Source organism: Micromys minutus (assembly GCF_963924665.1).
Source record: "Micromys minutus genome assembly, chromosome: X".
Classification (NCBI taxonomy): domain Eukaryota; kingdom Metazoa; phylum Chordata; class Mammalia; order Rodentia; family Muridae; genus Micromys; species Micromys minutus.
The window spans coordinates 52,019,437-52,036,706 of NC_137970.1; the positions used below are offsets into that span (position 1 = coordinate 52,019,437).

The 17,270-nt window shown below is 37.3% G+C and overlaps 1 protein-coding gene across 1 annotated transcript; it reads right to left on the bottom strand.

Moving 5' to 3' along the window:
• Window positions 1-409: 409 nt before the first annotated feature.
• LOC308414952 (fibronectin type III domain containing protein 3C1-like) lies at window positions 410-16,879 on the bottom strand (the record flags this gene model as incomplete). Its single annotated transcript, XM_080910108.1, has 19 exons — window positions 16,363-16,879; window positions 15,282-15,337; window positions 14,848-14,987; window positions 13,331-13,390; window positions 12,767-12,905; window positions 12,211-12,264; window positions 11,385-11,506; window positions 11,125-11,299; window positions 10,058-10,144; window positions 9,765-9,903; window positions 9,129-9,200; window positions 8,350-8,468; window positions 8,124-8,226; window positions 7,601-7,707; window positions 4,078-4,352; window positions 3,568-3,780; window positions 3,066-3,232; window positions 1,437-1,555; window positions 410-706 (listed from the first exon to the last, which is right to left on the bottom strand). The coding sequence occupies exons 1-19, from the start codon at window positions 16,766-16,768 to the stop codon at window positions 410-412; spliced, it is 2,850 nt and encodes a 949-aa protein (XP_080766234.1). The 5' UTR covers window positions 16,769-16,879.
• Window positions 16,880-17,270: the final 391 nt, after the last annotated feature.

The window sequence follows — 17,270 nt, forward strand, 5'->3', positions numbered from 1 at the left end:
TCTTCCAAATTACTCTAGTTATTCCATAATCATAAAATTTTTGAAAACATGAACTTGAAAAGTGAGGGCAGAAAGTAATTTCCACAGGTGAGGAAGTTTTACCTAACCAGCCAATGTTTGTTGACAGAACAATAAAAAATGGTCCATGTATTTCCTTAGAAATCTCTTTTCTACCTTCATACAGGTTTTAAAGTCAAGAAAGGGTCTTTTTGTTTTTTTTTTTTTTGATGTTTTTTGTTTTTTTGTTTTGATTTGTTTTTTCTGTTACTACTTTCCATCAATAAGCATTGAGTGTAAGCATAAGCTTTGAGATGTATCTACGTTCTAACAATAAACCTTAGTATAAGGGTAAACATTGACATATATCTAAATTGGATATAATTTGCCTTCCTTTTTCTAAAGGAATAGACTAGATTAATAAGAAGAACTGAATCACAACAGCAAACAATACAGCAATAAATGCAAACCCTATATTGTATTTTCTTCCTTTCTCCCTGTGGTTGCCTTTTCCTTTACCCCCACTGTTTTTGCCATGCCTGGAGTGATGCTTGTATGTTGAGAACAGAGCGCTGGGGCTATATGGCCCCCACAGCTCTTGAATACCATCGGAGGTTTCATATCGGAGTCCTGCACACACCTTGAAGCGATAGCATGAATTTGCTTGATAGTTCGAAAAGCAAAAGGAAGTGTTCGGTCCTTTGTAAATCTAAGCAAAAAGGATGAAATGAAAATTATAGTTGTCTTTCCAGTTAAAAATGCATTGGATAGGTTTTTACAACAATCAAGATGAAAACAATTTCATGGACATGATCATAACAAAAGAAACATTTTATTCAAAGTTGCTAATATTCTGAGGGAGTTCAGTATTGATGGGATAGTTTTTATTGAATAAAGCATAGTAAACCTTTCAACCATTAAAACTTAATTGCATTATGTATTTGAACCATAGGTTATGGCCAGTAGAAATAAAAAATACTATATAATTCAATGTTAATGATTTAATTAAATGAATAAGCTAGTTTCCAAGTAAAGATTATGTAAATAAATGTTATGGATGAGATGGAAAATTTGGATAAGATTTACTTACTCTAAACACCTTTCAAAATAACCCACTCTTGGCCAAAATGTAACCCTCAGCTGCACATAGAACTATAATTTTATTTTTTTTAAGTCCTGACTATCTTTGAAATTCTCTCTCCTTATACTAGGGGGGCCTAAAACTCAAAGGTCCACCAGCCCCTGCTTCCCAACTACTGGACCAATGGCATACTCCACCATAACATGGCATTTTTTAAAAGGCAAGTTCTGCACCTTCAAACTTGCTATATATGGTCAGAGTCCCTGTATCCTCCTGCCTTTATCCCAGAAGAGCTGAGGTTAGATATATATGCTACCATGCCTGGCCAATGTTAAAGACGAAATTTGAGAGAATATACCTGATTAGACTTTTTTCCAGTGTTGACTTGAAGACAGTAAAAGGTATCACCTTTAATTGGCTCCAAGGACTCCCATTTGATCTCACAACAGTTGCTATTCAGTGGATGTACTTTAGGTGCTGGGGAAAAAGTAACATTTTAGAAGGTTCCAGTTTTGTTCTTAAATGATTACTATTTTTTCTTCTTTTATTAGAAACTTAGTATTTACATTTGAGATGTTATCCTTTTCCCTCCCATTCTTCATCCCTCTCCATTTGCCTTCACAAAGGTGCACTCCCTCCTAATCTCCCTCTCCACCTCACTGCCTTGGCATTCCCATACACTGGGAAAGGTGCCCTCCCTAGAACAAAAGCCTCTTCTCACATTGATACCAGACACTGCTATCTTCAACTACATATAAAACTGGATCAATAGGTCTCTCAAAGTGCTCACAAAGGTTGGTGTTTTAGTCCATTGGAGTTTAGGATTGTTTGTTTGGTTGATAATTTTGTTCTTCCCATGAGGTTGCAACCTTTTTCATCTCCTTAGGTTCTTTGTATAGCACAATCACTGGGGTCCCCAAGTGCAGACCCATGGTTAACTGCAAGCATGCTCAGCTGTATCTATATGATGTAGTCCCTGAGGATGCATCTCTATCTGGTTCCTGCCAGTATGTACATCTTAAGATCAGCTATAGTGCTTGGATTTGGTGTCTGCATATGTTGTGGATCCCCAGGTATTTTTTTAAATGATTTAGAATATATTGAAAAAGACTCATGCAACCACACAATCATTACAAACATAAGTATATGTACTATGAGAAATATATAGCAATACTTTAAAAGGATATCTACTGATTGTGAGAGAAGGTCTTCCTATGTAGCTGTGGCTGGCCTGAGACTTCATAAAGACCAAAGCATCCTTGAAGTCACAGATATTCCCCTGCCTGTGTCTTCTTTTTGCTGACATTAAAGGCATGTACTACTACACTCAACAAACTGTACTTATTAGTGGAAATAATTTTGTTATACCATAAACCATCATGATTATAGAGAATCATTAACAAAGTTATAACTTAATAGTGCTTTGTTAGATTTTCTATTTAAATTATATAGCATTTAATAGTGCCTCTTTACATTTAGAATAATCTGTATTTTATTTATATGGTACTTTGTATATTTAGAATTGTTTACATATTAATAAAATCTTTGTCTTAGGAGTTCAGCAATTGTGTGAGTCAGAAAGGAGTACATTCTTTATTTCATGTTGTTATGCTAATATTTTACGAAAATGGGACTTATGGAGATAGGGGCAGAATTCAGAACAGAAGATGCATTACCATCATCTAGGCACCATTGTTTTAACTGACTGCATTTCAGCTGGCAGTACACTGAAGAGGAGAGATTTCATATCAATGTTGAACCACCTTACAATTATTAGTGTTCTGGCCTCTACCAAGAGTTACTGTCACCTGAACACATTACATAAGAATTTAGAAGGAAGCATTTTCATGAGACAGTACACATGTAGCACGTTTCTGTCTGAGCATGGTCTCCTCTCTGACTCTAGTATTTTCTAATTACTGCTCAGTTTGATATATGTTCTGTGGAAGCACCAGTTGAATGGTTCCTGCCTGTGAATACCATTTACCTTTAAGCGCAGTAGGTGGGGACTTTGTTGTAGTGAAAGTGTAGATGTTAGACTCTGGTCCTTCGCCAGCTTCATTACATGCCTGGATTTTAAACTTGTATTGAGTATATTCACTCAACTTTTGCACTTTGTGAGTCACATCCAGCCCACGGTAAACAACAGAAAATCTGAGAGAAAGAAGATAAAGATTAAGAAGTCAAATTTAGCCAGTAACACAAAGGAAACCAAAAGACCTATAGAAATCAAGTGTGTGTGTGTGTGTGTGTGTGTGTGTGTGTGTGTGTGTGTGAGTGAGTGTGTGTGTGTGTGTGAGAGAGAGAGAGAGAGAGACAGAGACAGAGAGACAGAGAGAGACAGAGACAGAGAGACAGAGAGACAGAGAGACAGAGACAGAGAAAGAAAGACAGACAGAGACACGGGGAAAGAGCAAGTGCTAGCTAGCATGCCTGGTATGACATAACAATTCAAACTGCAGTAGATTTTAAATGGGAAGAGCAGTTACCTGCCAGATCGATCTTCCATTAGTAAGGTGTAGCTGATAAAGTTGGCAAGTGATTTTTTGCTTGAGACTGTGCCCCATTTGAGTCTCAGACTCTGGTGTCCATAGACCACACAATTAAGCTGTGGAGGCTCTGGTGGTAGTGGTTTGGTTTTGCATCTTATTGGTGGGCTGAAAGGGCTTAGTCCATAATGATTGAAAGCTTGAATTCTGATTCTAGTGGGAAATGTCAAATGTATAAATTCATATTTAGTAATTGAAATTGTTTTCTTTCTGTAAGCCAAGCCACTCTATCTATGTTAGAATGATTATACTGATTACAAGTCAGATTTTCCGGACATTACTACTATTGAGAATTAATTATAGGTGAAGAGCAGACATGGTCTCTCACTGTTATCAAATTTCCCCAATGAAGAACTCTTTTCAAGAGACATGTGAAGTGTATATAATACACAAATGTGTGTATTCACAACATTCTCTTCATTTTCCCGAAATAAGATATGAGGGACTTACCTGTATGTAGTATTGGGCTGTAGATTTTTCAGAACATACTCGCTTACTCTTTTGACAGTCAGGATCTTTTTATCTCCGTATTCAATGTTATATCCAGTGACAGGAGAGCCATGGCAGTCTGGCTCCTCCCACCGGATAGCTATGCAAGTTGATGACAGCTTGGCAGGTACTTTGTTTTCAACTTCTTGTAACATTGGAACCATTGCTGGTACCGTTCCAGGTGTGGTCACTTTTGCAGTTCCTCCTAACATTCCAAGGCCAGCTATATTTACTTCCTGAAAAACACATACTTTGTTTCCGATTCTTTTCAACCATTTTCCACACATGGACCATATTGTTGCATAGGAAAACCATGAGTCCTAAATTCATCCACTACATATTTGGTTCTATATTGCAGAAAAAAAAGCTGAGACTTACCAGCTGCATTTTTAGGAACATAAAGAGACCACATGGAGGAAAGTAAGTTGATAGTGTTGATGTAGATGTTTTAGGAAAATTATAACTGTAAGTCTCACCCCACATTAAGCTTTTCCCTATTATTTTTCGTGCTTCAGTTTGTATCTCTGCTGCAATCCCATCAAATTAATGAATTTCAGTTACTTTGCCACAGCATTCTTTCTGGTTGTTGTTCTGAGATGATAAGTACACACATATGCTGTACCTCTGGAGTCAACATTTTCAATATCTGTAGTCCAATATCACACCAGGAAATCACCATTGAGGAAACCCACTGATGTCATTCAGAACTGTGTGCACTCATTTGTGTGTGTACTCAAGTTTAATTCGGTGACTAGGACTCCTTCAATTTTAAGAGGTTCTTCCCACAGGTTCCCAGGTATTTCTCTTGTAGCCACAGTATCTTCCCATACTCTCCTTCTTCTATGCAACAATTAATTGCTAGGCATCATTCCTACAATTCTGAGATTTTCACAATATTACATAAATTGAATAATGCAACAGATAAACTCTGCTGCAGGCTCAGACTCCTAGTAGTCAACTGTCTGGAGAGCTTTCAGCTAGTTCATATATTAATAAAACATTCACTTTTATTACTGAACAGTATGTACAGCTGTATAGCAGTTTATTTAGCCACACATTTATTGAAAGATATCTAAGCAAATTTTGGTTTTTCTGTCCTACATATGATGCTACTGTGTTGTTTTGGGGAAGGACTATAATTCTCATCAGAAACACGTGAATGATCAGTTTCCTCGTGTCTCTGGCAGCACTTGGTGTTATCATTACCCCTTAACTTAGGCAGCATGAAAGATAGGGAAAAGTATTTTATTGTGCATTTTTCTATTAGTCAACAATGCTGAACAATTTCATGTGCTTATCTGCCATCTGCATATTCGCTGCAGTGAGTAATTTACCCATTTCCTAACCGAGTGTTTCAATTCACTGTTGAATTTTGAGAGCCCTTTATATAAGTTAGGCCCTGCTCCTTGGCAAGATATATGAACCACAAGTACTATCTCCCAGCCTTTACATTCACTTTCATCCTGTATTGTGGGTGGAGAAGTAAACATTTTAAGCTTTGAGTAAATCAAATTAACCACTTCTCCATTATGTTGGCTATGCTTTTCGTATCAAGAGTTTGCTAGGGATAAATCCCAAGTATTTTCTCTTATGATATTTTAACAAATCATTTTTATTTTTCTTTCTTTATTAATTTAACGCTTATTTATTTTTCGAAGGAGTTTATGTATTTCGTTTAATGTACATTGGTTTTTGACAGCATGTGTTTCCATGTGATGGTGTTGGAACTTTTTGCACTAGAATTACAGGATGTAGTGTGCTGCTATGTGAAGGGTGGGAACTGAACCCTGGTCCTTTGGAAGAGCAGCCAGTCCTCTTAACTGGTGAGCCAACTGTCTAGCTTTTGTTCACTCACTCATCCATCTATCCATCCATTTATCCATCCATTTATCCATCCATCCTTCCATCCATCCATTCATTTATTCAAACGTTAAGATAGAGATTCTTGCTATGTTGCTCAGGGCCAGAAAAGCCTCTGGGTGTAAGGTATTTCAACACTGAGTACTTGAGACTCCATGTACAATTCATTTTGCTGGCTTGGTTTATGGCTTTAATTTAGTGCTGATTTACTAAAAAAGAAGATGTAAAGTCACTGTTAACTTATATTTAAATGATTTACAGATTCCTCCAGTGAACCCATTTTGGACTGGACATTTTTAAGTGTTTTAATATATGGAGGAGATTTCTTTCTTGGCTTCAGGGATACTTATATCACCTAGGCTCAGGTTCAGTACTTTGGGATTTTTTAGAACTAGTTTTATTTCTTTTGTATGAAGTGATACATGTAAATTTGTTCTGTGCTTGTTAAAATAATGCTACCTTTCCAGAAATCAGTTATTTATTTCTATTCCTTTTAGTGGAGATGAACCCAGACCTCTTACACTGACTGCCCCCAAACTTCACAGCTCCCTCAAACACATACATCCCACTGTTAGATTTCAAGGGTGCTTTCTTTCCCAAGAGCTCCCCCACCTATACCTCTTCAGTGCTTGAGCAGTCCTTGGGAATTCTATCTCTGACTACCTCCAGCCTGTCTTTGTCTAAAGGATCTCATGACAAATACCTGAGCCTTATGTTTCTAGCTTCAGGCAAAGACTGTTCCAGGTGTACGTCAGAGCCTTCCATCTGTCTCTTACTGAGTTGTTTTTTCCTGTCTTCTCCTCTAGTTCTTTCTTTGCCTGCAGTCAGGTCACATCGGTTTTCTACCCTGCAGCCTCTGGACAGCCCGTCCCTCCAGCATCCCTGATGCTCCCAGCTATGGACAACTCCCTTCTCATGACACACACATGTCTCCATTACTCAGAGGCAGTAGATGACTCCCTTAAGGTTTACAGTCAGCTCAATTCCACCCATGCCTGGGACCATGGATTGGTTCATTGAGCGTAGCTCTCTAAAGAATACCCCATACTTGTTGGGTTACCATTGATGACTGTTATCATGAGAATATCAATTGTTTCAATTCTCAGTGAGTGGAGGAGGCAAACTTCCTCCTTCTTAAACAGGAGCAGCTCAGTACACTTGCTAGGGTCCTGCCCTCAGCTGAGAACACGGAAGTGATCATTTATCCTGAGTCTATACCTACATAACTACTTTCAGACTTATGTACCTCCCTACCTACTTATACTATAGCATTGTTCACTCTGTCTCCTAAATATGGAGGTAAAGGCATTTTCCTTACACCAGTGTCCACCACCATCAGCATTGAGAGGCTTTCCTGTCTCCTATTTGAAACATTGAAATTGTCGAAACGTGTTGGTACCATTTACTACCTAGGGCAGACGAAGACTTTTCCACCCTGGAGAATTATGTGACTCATCTCTGGGCTGACCTGGCACTCTAGGCCCAGGATGTACCTCACTGTGTCTTTAGTCTGTATACACCACATCTCTACTGATCCTTCCTCACCTGAATAGTATAACTTTTCCAGTGGTGTTTTGTGTTTTTAATCAGAAAGTATGGGTTCATCAGGCATTAATTTACTTACTGAACATTTCTTTTCAGATTTGGGGTGCTCCGTTCTCTCCTGATGAGAACCTTTTCCTTTTTTGGCATGCACAAGTGCTTCTGACTTCCCATTGACAGATCGATTGTCTACAAAATATGTAAAACATAGTCAGTTTTGCTTCCCAGCTCAAAATGACCCTGATACTGGTAATGTAACCTAGTGTTTTGTGACTACGAAGCACACATCCCATCATTTGGCTCCAGACTAAATCCCCAGTTCTTAGAGATGTTTCTTTAAAACAGTACAACATACTGTAGAGTGAGTTAAGGCAACTCTTTAAAAATGCTTAGATCCTCAAAGCCTATTTTATCAAGTAACTTCATAATTTGATTTAGACATTTAATTTGGGTTGTCAGTTACCAAGGATTGGTTTGCTAAGAAATATTAAGTTCTGTTCTAAATGAAACATACCTTCCGGATGTGAACACAGGCACACAAAGCAGAAGTGACAGGACAGGAGACTTAGGAAAAGTTGTCAATCACATAAGGAAGCCTCACTTACCAAGAAGGTTGGCATCCTTGTCCTTGGTTTTACCAAGTAAGGGCTGTGACTGGCAAGTCTCAGGAGGAGGAGTAGGTGTCTGAATTGTCAATACACCTGAAGGCTAAGAGAAATACAGAGTATTTTACTATTGTAATAAATCCAAGACCAGCTTCAAAAAACATTTAGTAATATGACAGTTTATTTCAATTCTCTATCGGAGAACTTTTCTTTTCCTGTTTCTTACACGGCTTTGGCCTGCAGGTGAAGTGCAAAAGACTCTCAGTTTATATGTGGTGCCTGGTTGGAGGTCATCATACAGGAATTCCTGTAGAGTGCCATTGTAGATCATTTTCCAGTGATTTGCTGAAAGAAGAAGAAAATTTTGGTTCAGTTTCTACATAAATCATGCATACATGTTACAGGTCACCACAACAGTTACTGTATGCAGGACATAAACTATATATACAATCTACATATCACATGTATGCTCGTTGGCACTCATTTTGGGAAATAACTCCATCCAATAATATTTTTAAATATTTACTTATGCATTTAATGTATTCAAGTCCATTTGCCGTTTTCAGGCACATGAGAATAGGGCATCACACCCTATAGGTGTGAGCCACCATGTGATTGTTGGGGATTGGAGGCATGACCCCTAGAACAGCAGTCAGTGCCCTTAACCAACGAGCTGTCTATCCAGCCGAAATACAATCATATTTTTATGATTGTTAAATAATTTAATTCCCAGTAGAATTAAACAAAATTTTTAAGTGATCAGAGAATTATAACTTCTTATTAAAATCCAAAGGAATCCAATTATATGCTGGGTTTTGGTTTATGCTTGTGCAGTAATCCAGATATACTGGTACTGCTAATAGCACCATCTCTACAGGAGACCCTTCTATTAGGTGAAGCCAAGTGAAAGTTTTATATTGGACTTCTGTACAATTTTTAAATAATTTCTACATGAGTATAAGATCATTTCAAAGTAAAAAGCCTTTAAAATTTGTGTTGCCTTACCAGCATCTGAATTGTCACAAACTTCTAAACTGAAACTTGAAATTTTCATTCCACCATTGTCTTTGGGTACGTCTAAGAGAAGAAAACACAACTTTTCACCTATATTTTATCTCATTAATTATAGATTTATGAAAAATATAACCATGGCACATTGTCATAATAACATTGCTGTACAAATAATCTCGAAACATCATACAAGCCACATACATGTGAAATCCACTATCAAGCAATTAGACAGCATTTCAAAATTTTATGGAGAGAGTAAAATAAAAAGTAGATATGGAATAATTTATAGTTTATAGGCGATAAATATGTATAGTTGTAACTTCTGATTAAGCTGACATTCATCTTTAACACATAGTTCTATTTATGGCTTTTGTATTGGATATAAATACTTTTTACTTGGAAGATGATTATTCACAGATCCATATAAAGTTCAATAATTAGTTCACTTGGGTTAAGCCAGCAATAGGAAAATCAACAGCAAATAAGGAAAAATAATAGGGTTTACAAGTAACCTCATCTATATGGCAGAATAGTTCACATGTAAATGAAAATATTGTTTAGTAAATTGTAGGAAGGTTTCTTCTCAATAGTAAATAAAGAACAAAGTTTCAACAGAGAAGCATTATTTACCCCATCCAATTGTCACTTGGCGGGCATGGATTGTTCCCACTACATAAGGCTTTTTAGGACGTCCAGGCCTAGCTGGTTGAGTAGTATATTTCACTTCTCCACTGGGGTTGCTCCTTCCTTCCACGTTGTAGGCAATAATCTGTTTTTGTAAAAAAAAAGATTATTTTTTCCTGGGATTAATATCTGGTTTAATAATGTGTATTGTGTCTGCTGCATGAGAATTTCTAAGAATTAAGTGCCAAATACAGTTTGAGTTGAAGAGAAAATACCAACTTAGAAGTTATCTCACATACCCGAAATTTGTATGTAGTGTTTCTCTGGAGATTTCTTATGGTACAAGAGAGGTCTTCACCATCATATGTAGGCTTAAATCCCAATCCCTGAGAATGGAGGACAGTGAATTTAGTAAGAAAACCTAGGTTCAGTGTGTAGCTTCAATTTACTGTCTTCCTGAATGAATGGTTTTGATTCCCAAAGTGGTCTGCATCAGATCCTCTGCATCCGTGTTATGATGTTAGGTTGGTGTTCTGTGAGAATCCTAACTTTTTGCTCAAGGGACCCTTTCCTTCACGTTGGGTTCTGTCATCCAGCCTCGTTATGAGGATTTGTGCCTAGTCTTATTGTAACTTGATTTGTCATGTTCAGTTGATATCCCTTGGAGAGCTGCCCTTCTCTGAAGGAAAGGGTGTGTGTATCTGCTAGAGGGCAGGTTAAAGGAGCTGGAGTGGAGGAGGGGAAACTCTGCTTGGCTGTGTTGTATTCTATGAGAGAAAAAATTAACTTTCAATCAAAATTTGAGATGATTACTATTTTTCAAACTTCATTTTTTTTCAAGCTGTAATGAGATAGCACATGTGAAAACAAATAGTCTATGAGTACAATCCAGAACTCATCTCAATGTTATCTGCTTGAATTAAAGTTTGGTAACATGTACACAGTTATTTATGGCTGCTTTCTAAATCGACTATCACGTTGACACCAATTTGGAAGGCCAGAATGGAATGAAGTAGTTGCTTACCCACATGAGGAAACATGATGAAGAAATTACACGGGTTGAGAATTCCTGTGAAGGTGCTTAAAGATATGTGTGGCCACAGAGAGTCACCTAGAACAGGCTTGGAGTTGAAGATGCTAACAGGCTTCATTGTATAGAGACTCAATAGAGCACGGAGCTCTTGCATTCACCCAGTTGTGGGATAAGGAGGCCCATGGAGACCTGCCCAACAGTGCTGTGCATTTATTCCATTCTGAACACAGGGACTCAAGGTTGAGATTTTCCAGTGAGAAGTAAGTATAAAAAGTTATTCAAAGCTGATTCTTAACATCATAAGTACTAAAAGTAAGAAATAAGGAGACTTACGGAGTTTTCTTCCTCCATCTCTAGCACATAAGTGAGAGTGTCATTTGGATTTGGGTTTGTTGGTGCACACCATTCTAGAGACAATGTGTAGACTCCTGCTTCTTTCAACTTAGGTGGCAGTGGTGCTGAAGGCTTGTCTCCTGATGTGTAGAAGACTGCGGTTTCGCTGAAATTACTAAAAGAACAAGGTGAAATGAAATCATTAATTTCAGGAGCTGATGGCTGTATAGATTTTCCAGTGGTGAAATAATTCAGTGTACCTGCAGCCGATGTGGTTTTTGGCAGCTACTCTGAACAAATACTTTGTCGATGGGCTCAGGTTAAAGAGCTTGTGCTGTTTCAGGGGCCCACTGTAACGAACTTTGAAGTCTTCACCTTTACCCTAGACGATGCACACAAAATAGTACCATATTTAAAAATACCACCCGTCGCACATATTCGTCATAACATTAACCATTCAATATCATGTGATTTTTAAAATACCTGTGTACCGGGTCTAAGCTAGATCTGATACCAGCACTGAGCAAGGGAACAGGACACAAATCCCCATCCCTAACCCAGGATGTAAACTGTTGCAAAAAAGTTAATTTCCTTGAGAGACTCTAGAGACTCACTGGGTGTACAACCCATAGTTCAGGAAGGGCCCTCTGCCCAGCAGTAGTTGGCCAACACAAAATGAACTCAGTACTTATCTGGAAGATTTTCTTTTGTGGCATATAATTTGTTGCCTTGAATTAAAGAAAACTGCACATCTTTAATTTATATATTATATTTCTGACTCTGTGTCTTATTGAGAAGTCTTTGTTTGAGAAAGTGTGTGTCTCTGTGTCAACTGTTCCTTGTGTCTTTTCTTTGGCTCTTTTTTCCTCTGTTAATTTTTTTGTTCTGTTCAGGTTTCACTTTTAATCTTCTTGTATTGTTTTCTTTCATGTTTTTGAGAGGCCTGTTTTTTTTTTCTAAAGAGAAATAGTATGTGGACTTGCATAGGGGTGTCTTGAGGTGAGGGGATCTGGAGTTGGAAGAAAGGAATCAGTAATCAAAATATGTTATATGAAAATATCACCATTTAATAATAAATGAACATACCTCATCCCATTCCAAAAGAAAGCAATTTATTTTGGATCCATTATCATTGGAACCCTGAAAAGAACAAGAACATTAAAAGTATGATGGTTTATTTTTTTATAACAATATATATATCCTGTACATATCATGAGCATATATTTATGCAGTGAGTTTATACTGAAAAGATTTGTATAGAGATATTTGTTTACATGCCAGTTCAGATTTTAGTTTTAGACCCACATTTTACAGTCTCTGAGACACACCCTGGTTCTATATGTCATTTTCCCAGACTGCATAAAAGAAAGAGGTTAAAATGAACACCTAAGAAACCAGAGACATTGTGTTATTGTTAACTGGGATGGTTTGCACCAAAACGTAAGTGCTAGAAAAGCGACCAGGTGTATATTGTTATTTCTCAATCCACTCGTCATGGTCTCTAGACAGAAAGAAAGATCACTGTGAAGAGAAGTGATGGAGATATAGATTAGATGAAGTATGTATCATTTATGGTTAAAGTTCAGGAACCTGGACAGTGCTTTAAAATCACATTGGGATGATTTGTCAGCAAAATCCTTACTTTCCACTGTAAATTCAGGGTGTTCTTGGTTCTGGTAATCAGTGTGGGTACAAGAGGAGGATCAGGTTCACAGCCTGGTGTTGTGAAGCTAACCACTTCAGACACACTTCTGTGTTGTGCATCTCTTATGGTTGTAACTCTGAAAGGGGAACAGACATTATTGTAAGAGTTCTCGTCCAGATGTGCAAGTGTGTTTCCAGACATATTCTTTACTGTTCTATTGTTGGCACATATTGAGTACACACAGGAACAACGTTCATTGTGGCATTCTCATATATGAACACCAACTTCCTCTCTCCCCATAAAGCTCTTTTGGTCCCTTTCCATAATCATCGATCCCCCTTTACTTCCTCACTAGCCCCCCATTTTCTCCTTTCCTGAGTCTTTTTCTTATTTTCTTGCCTCATGAGTTTAAAATATGCTTGCTTATATGAGTATACAGATTGCACTTGGCCAGCTAATAGCTAGGCTGCTTGTAGGAATTCAAAGTACTAAACTCATATACATTAATTAGAATTGGCTGGCTACAGGCTGGTGGTAGGTTGTGTGGGACAAAGTTCCTACCTTAAAAAGTAGACCATGCAGGGTTGTAGATCATGTAGTAGCACAGTAACACCATCACCACTGTGAAGACAACCTTTGTTTATATGGGCTCCCACATATATTCAACAGTAAAGTAAGTTGTCCTAGTCTCATAATAACTGAATAAGTAATAAAGAACCACAATTTCCCTCGAAAGTTTGATCACTTAAAACCACATTATATGTGTGCAAAATAATGTTCTTAGTAGGCTGCAGCCTCCATTGAGGATCATGTCTAGGTTTTTGGGGATGGTATGATTTGGGAGGTATGTGGTTTTCACCATTTCACACACAACAGAGCTTCTCTAGGTCTCTAAGGCAGGTGCTCATGTTCAGACATGGGGACACACTTCTGTAAATCCATTCATCTCCCCATCTGCCCACCTGCACCAAGAGGAAGCTGATGGAGCTGCACAAAGTAGTCATCAGGAAAGTCACCACCCAGAAGTTCTGAGTTTGTCTTGTCTCTTCATTCAATAAATCTTTACACCACACACCAGCAATGATATTACTCATTGAAAGCAGTTAATTTGTATTTTACTACTGCATATATTTGTCACCACAATATTACAGATTTGCTTCTAAGTAGCTCATTTATAAGAGTGTAGATACCAAATACTTTGAAGAACAGCATGTCTCACATAATCATTCAGTTTAAGAGGGACTTTCTGGGTGAGATCCCCTCTATCCTATGGACAGAGACATTGCATTCCCACACCTATGTTTTCCTGAGTAAACATTAAGGACTTTGTTCTAGTTTTAGATCCTAAAAAGACCCCTCTAAAATGGAAGGTATTGATACTTGTAAGCAAAGTCTACTCAAAACAAAGGGCAACCAGAGGAGGAACAACAGACAATCTCATTGTACTGCTGTAGCTGCTGCAATTCACCCTCCTTCTCCAAGTCACATTTTGTTAAAGCTTGTGGTGCTTGTAAAGTACATGGTATACCAGAAAAAGATTTCCATGCAAACAATTTTACATAACCCCGTCTCTGCTATGCAGCATAGTGAATTGTAGGTTGGAATTATTAGATCGCACCAGTTTAAGTACTAATTATCCAGTACATAAATTCACATTTTCACATCAAGTCTCTGACTAAAGAAGATAAAGTCTCAAAGATAAAACTGTAAGCATCAGTCTATCAATCTAGAGTTTCCAAGGCAGGGTTTTTCTTGACTGTATCATTGGATAATTTGGACTTCACTGTATTGCCCAGGGTTGCCTTGAACTCAAGAGTTCAGCCCACCTCTGCCCCCTGAGTGCCAGCATTAAAGTTAAGCACCACCAGCAACTGGATGAGCAGCAGGTATATGAATAACATGCTATGACCCTAAGGAGCTTTGTGGATTGGTTTGGTAACCTACTACTAGAAACCTATTCCTGTCAAAAAGAATTTAATAGAATGTGAAAAGTTCAGGTTATGTATAAGTTGGGGCAGAATGACAGTATGTTTATAATGTATATGAATTAAATAATGTAAAATAGTTAAAAGACTTACGTATAAATGTTTTTATAGATTTCATTTTTACCACTGCTTGACAGTGCCAATTCATATGTCATAGGAGAATCAATGTCATATTTTTCATTACTGTTCAGAGTCCATGAAACAGTAGCAGATCGTGTTTGAATGTTAGAAACCTAAAATGAAGAAAATGCAAGTATATGTTATAGTCATAATATGTACTTTTTAATACAAAATTTTCTTAGGTATTGGTTGATACTATGGACAAATTCCATATTAGGTGCTTAAATACTATGATTAAATGATAAGCCACCACTCCTCTCTTTAATGATTCCTCATTGAATCTTATTACTTTGCTGCAGAAGATTATGAAAATATTAACACAGTGCTTTATAGAAAACTAGCAATGATTTTTGGAGGTTTAGGTAGAAAAGATGGAAGGGCATGAAATCTTCACTTGTGTTACGTACCACAGGTTTTTCAATTTCAAAACAACATGGCTGTGCTCTGTCTTCTGTATTGTGTTCTAAAAGTAAGAAAAAAAACTACTTCAAACAAAATAATATTTTGGCCAAAACAAAAGAAAAGAGTTAGAACACACTATGAATATGTCATCACTATGAAAACTAGTAAGACTCATTACGATTTATATTAAAACACTTGAAAAAGAACCCAGTCAACATATATATAATACTCTAATAGGATATGTACAAAATTCCTCAATTTAAATAAAATCAGACAAGGTATGTAGGATTGAAATATACAGTTATTTATTAGAAGACATTAGAAATAATTCAAAGACATATTACTTTATTTAATATGTATATTTGTGTGTGTGTGTTGCTAGCAATTTGATCCATGGCTTTTGGCATTCTTCACAAGCACTCCATCTCTGAGACAGATTCTAACGTTTGTCATGGTTTTAAAAGGCAGCCTAGCTATGATTTTGCAATAGCTATTTGGACTTCAAAACTGCAATAAGTGTCCTGTCATTTGTTCTAACATATAAAACCTGAAGGACATTAGACAAAATGAAATAAGCCAAGCATAGAAAAATGAATATGCCGTGATCTCACTGGCATGTAGAATACGGTAAAGTTTAAGATAACATGATAACCAGGGAATAGAAGCAGGGTGGAACTGCTGGTCAACGGGAGTAAACTTCCATAGGAGGAATAGGTTTGGGGAGCTATTGAATAGCAGGGGGACTTAGTCATTATAAGTAATATTTCAATATAGTAGGCATACATTTTTATGTTTCAACATAAGAAATGATAAAACAATTCTAATAAATAAGTGACATGATGGATGTTTTAGTTGCATTTGCTAATTCCACATGATATTTATATGTTCCATATGTAAGTATGTGTCAAAATGTCTCAGCACACTTTATAAGTGTAGGCTTATTGTTTGTCAATTAATAATAAAATAAACATAAGTTAGAACAGTGGTAAAGCTGTAATGAGGAAACAGAGCAGATAATGACACTCTACTATATCAATCATTTGGCTTCTGTCTTCATTGACAGCAAAATGGGGTTCCTGTGTTTACCTTTCAGTGATTCATTCGATGACTGACTCTTCTTTTGGTTTTCACCTGACATCTGATTATTGTCTCCAGCTCCCATCTTAGTCTCTGTCTCTCCATGACTGTCTTCAGAAATGGTGGCAGAACCAGAAGTTCTGAGATCATCATTAATCGAGGAGGGGGTATGTGCATTTTCAGAGATGGAAGTGTTGCAAGCGCTCTCAGAAGTATGGCTTGGAATACTCTCAGTATCCGGTGGTTCGCCAGTTTCTTCTGAGGAGGCTACATTGTTATTAATTATTAAAGGGCCTATAATTTTGTTATTGATGTCAGTGTAAAAGCCAGCATTTGAAGTAGAATTTCTTGGGGCTCGACCAGAAGGTCTAGTGATTCTGTAAGTACTGTTAGTGTCTGGATGATTGTCAGCCATGTTTCTTGGAGTACTGTCAGTAGTGCAGGTGTTTAAGACAGTGTTCAGAGAGTAGGTGTCAGAAGTCCTGTTATCAGTGTTAGTACTTGGAGCAGTCTCCACAGTATAAGGACAGAGAGTAGTAAAAGGAGCAGATCTCCAACCCTTTTGTTCAGAGGCAAAGGGAGTGTCACTAAAAGTTGAACTAGTTTCGTGTTCACCAAATGGGGGATCACTTATTTTCTTCTTTGAATATTCTCCAAACCTTATAGTCCTTTCACCAAATTGGCTATAATTCAGTCTTCCTTGAAGAAAGGTTTCTAAGAGAGATAATAAATGCAATAAGGTTCAGTAGTAATCTATTTCCTCAAGTTCTTCCTTCTAAACATCCAAAGAACACTGACAAATCATGGTTTACTTTAAAAGTTTTTCTTACTCTGCTCCCACACAATCATCAGGCATTTATGTATATGTTCAATGTATATGTGTTTAACATATACTGATAGGTACAAAAATTAGTAAA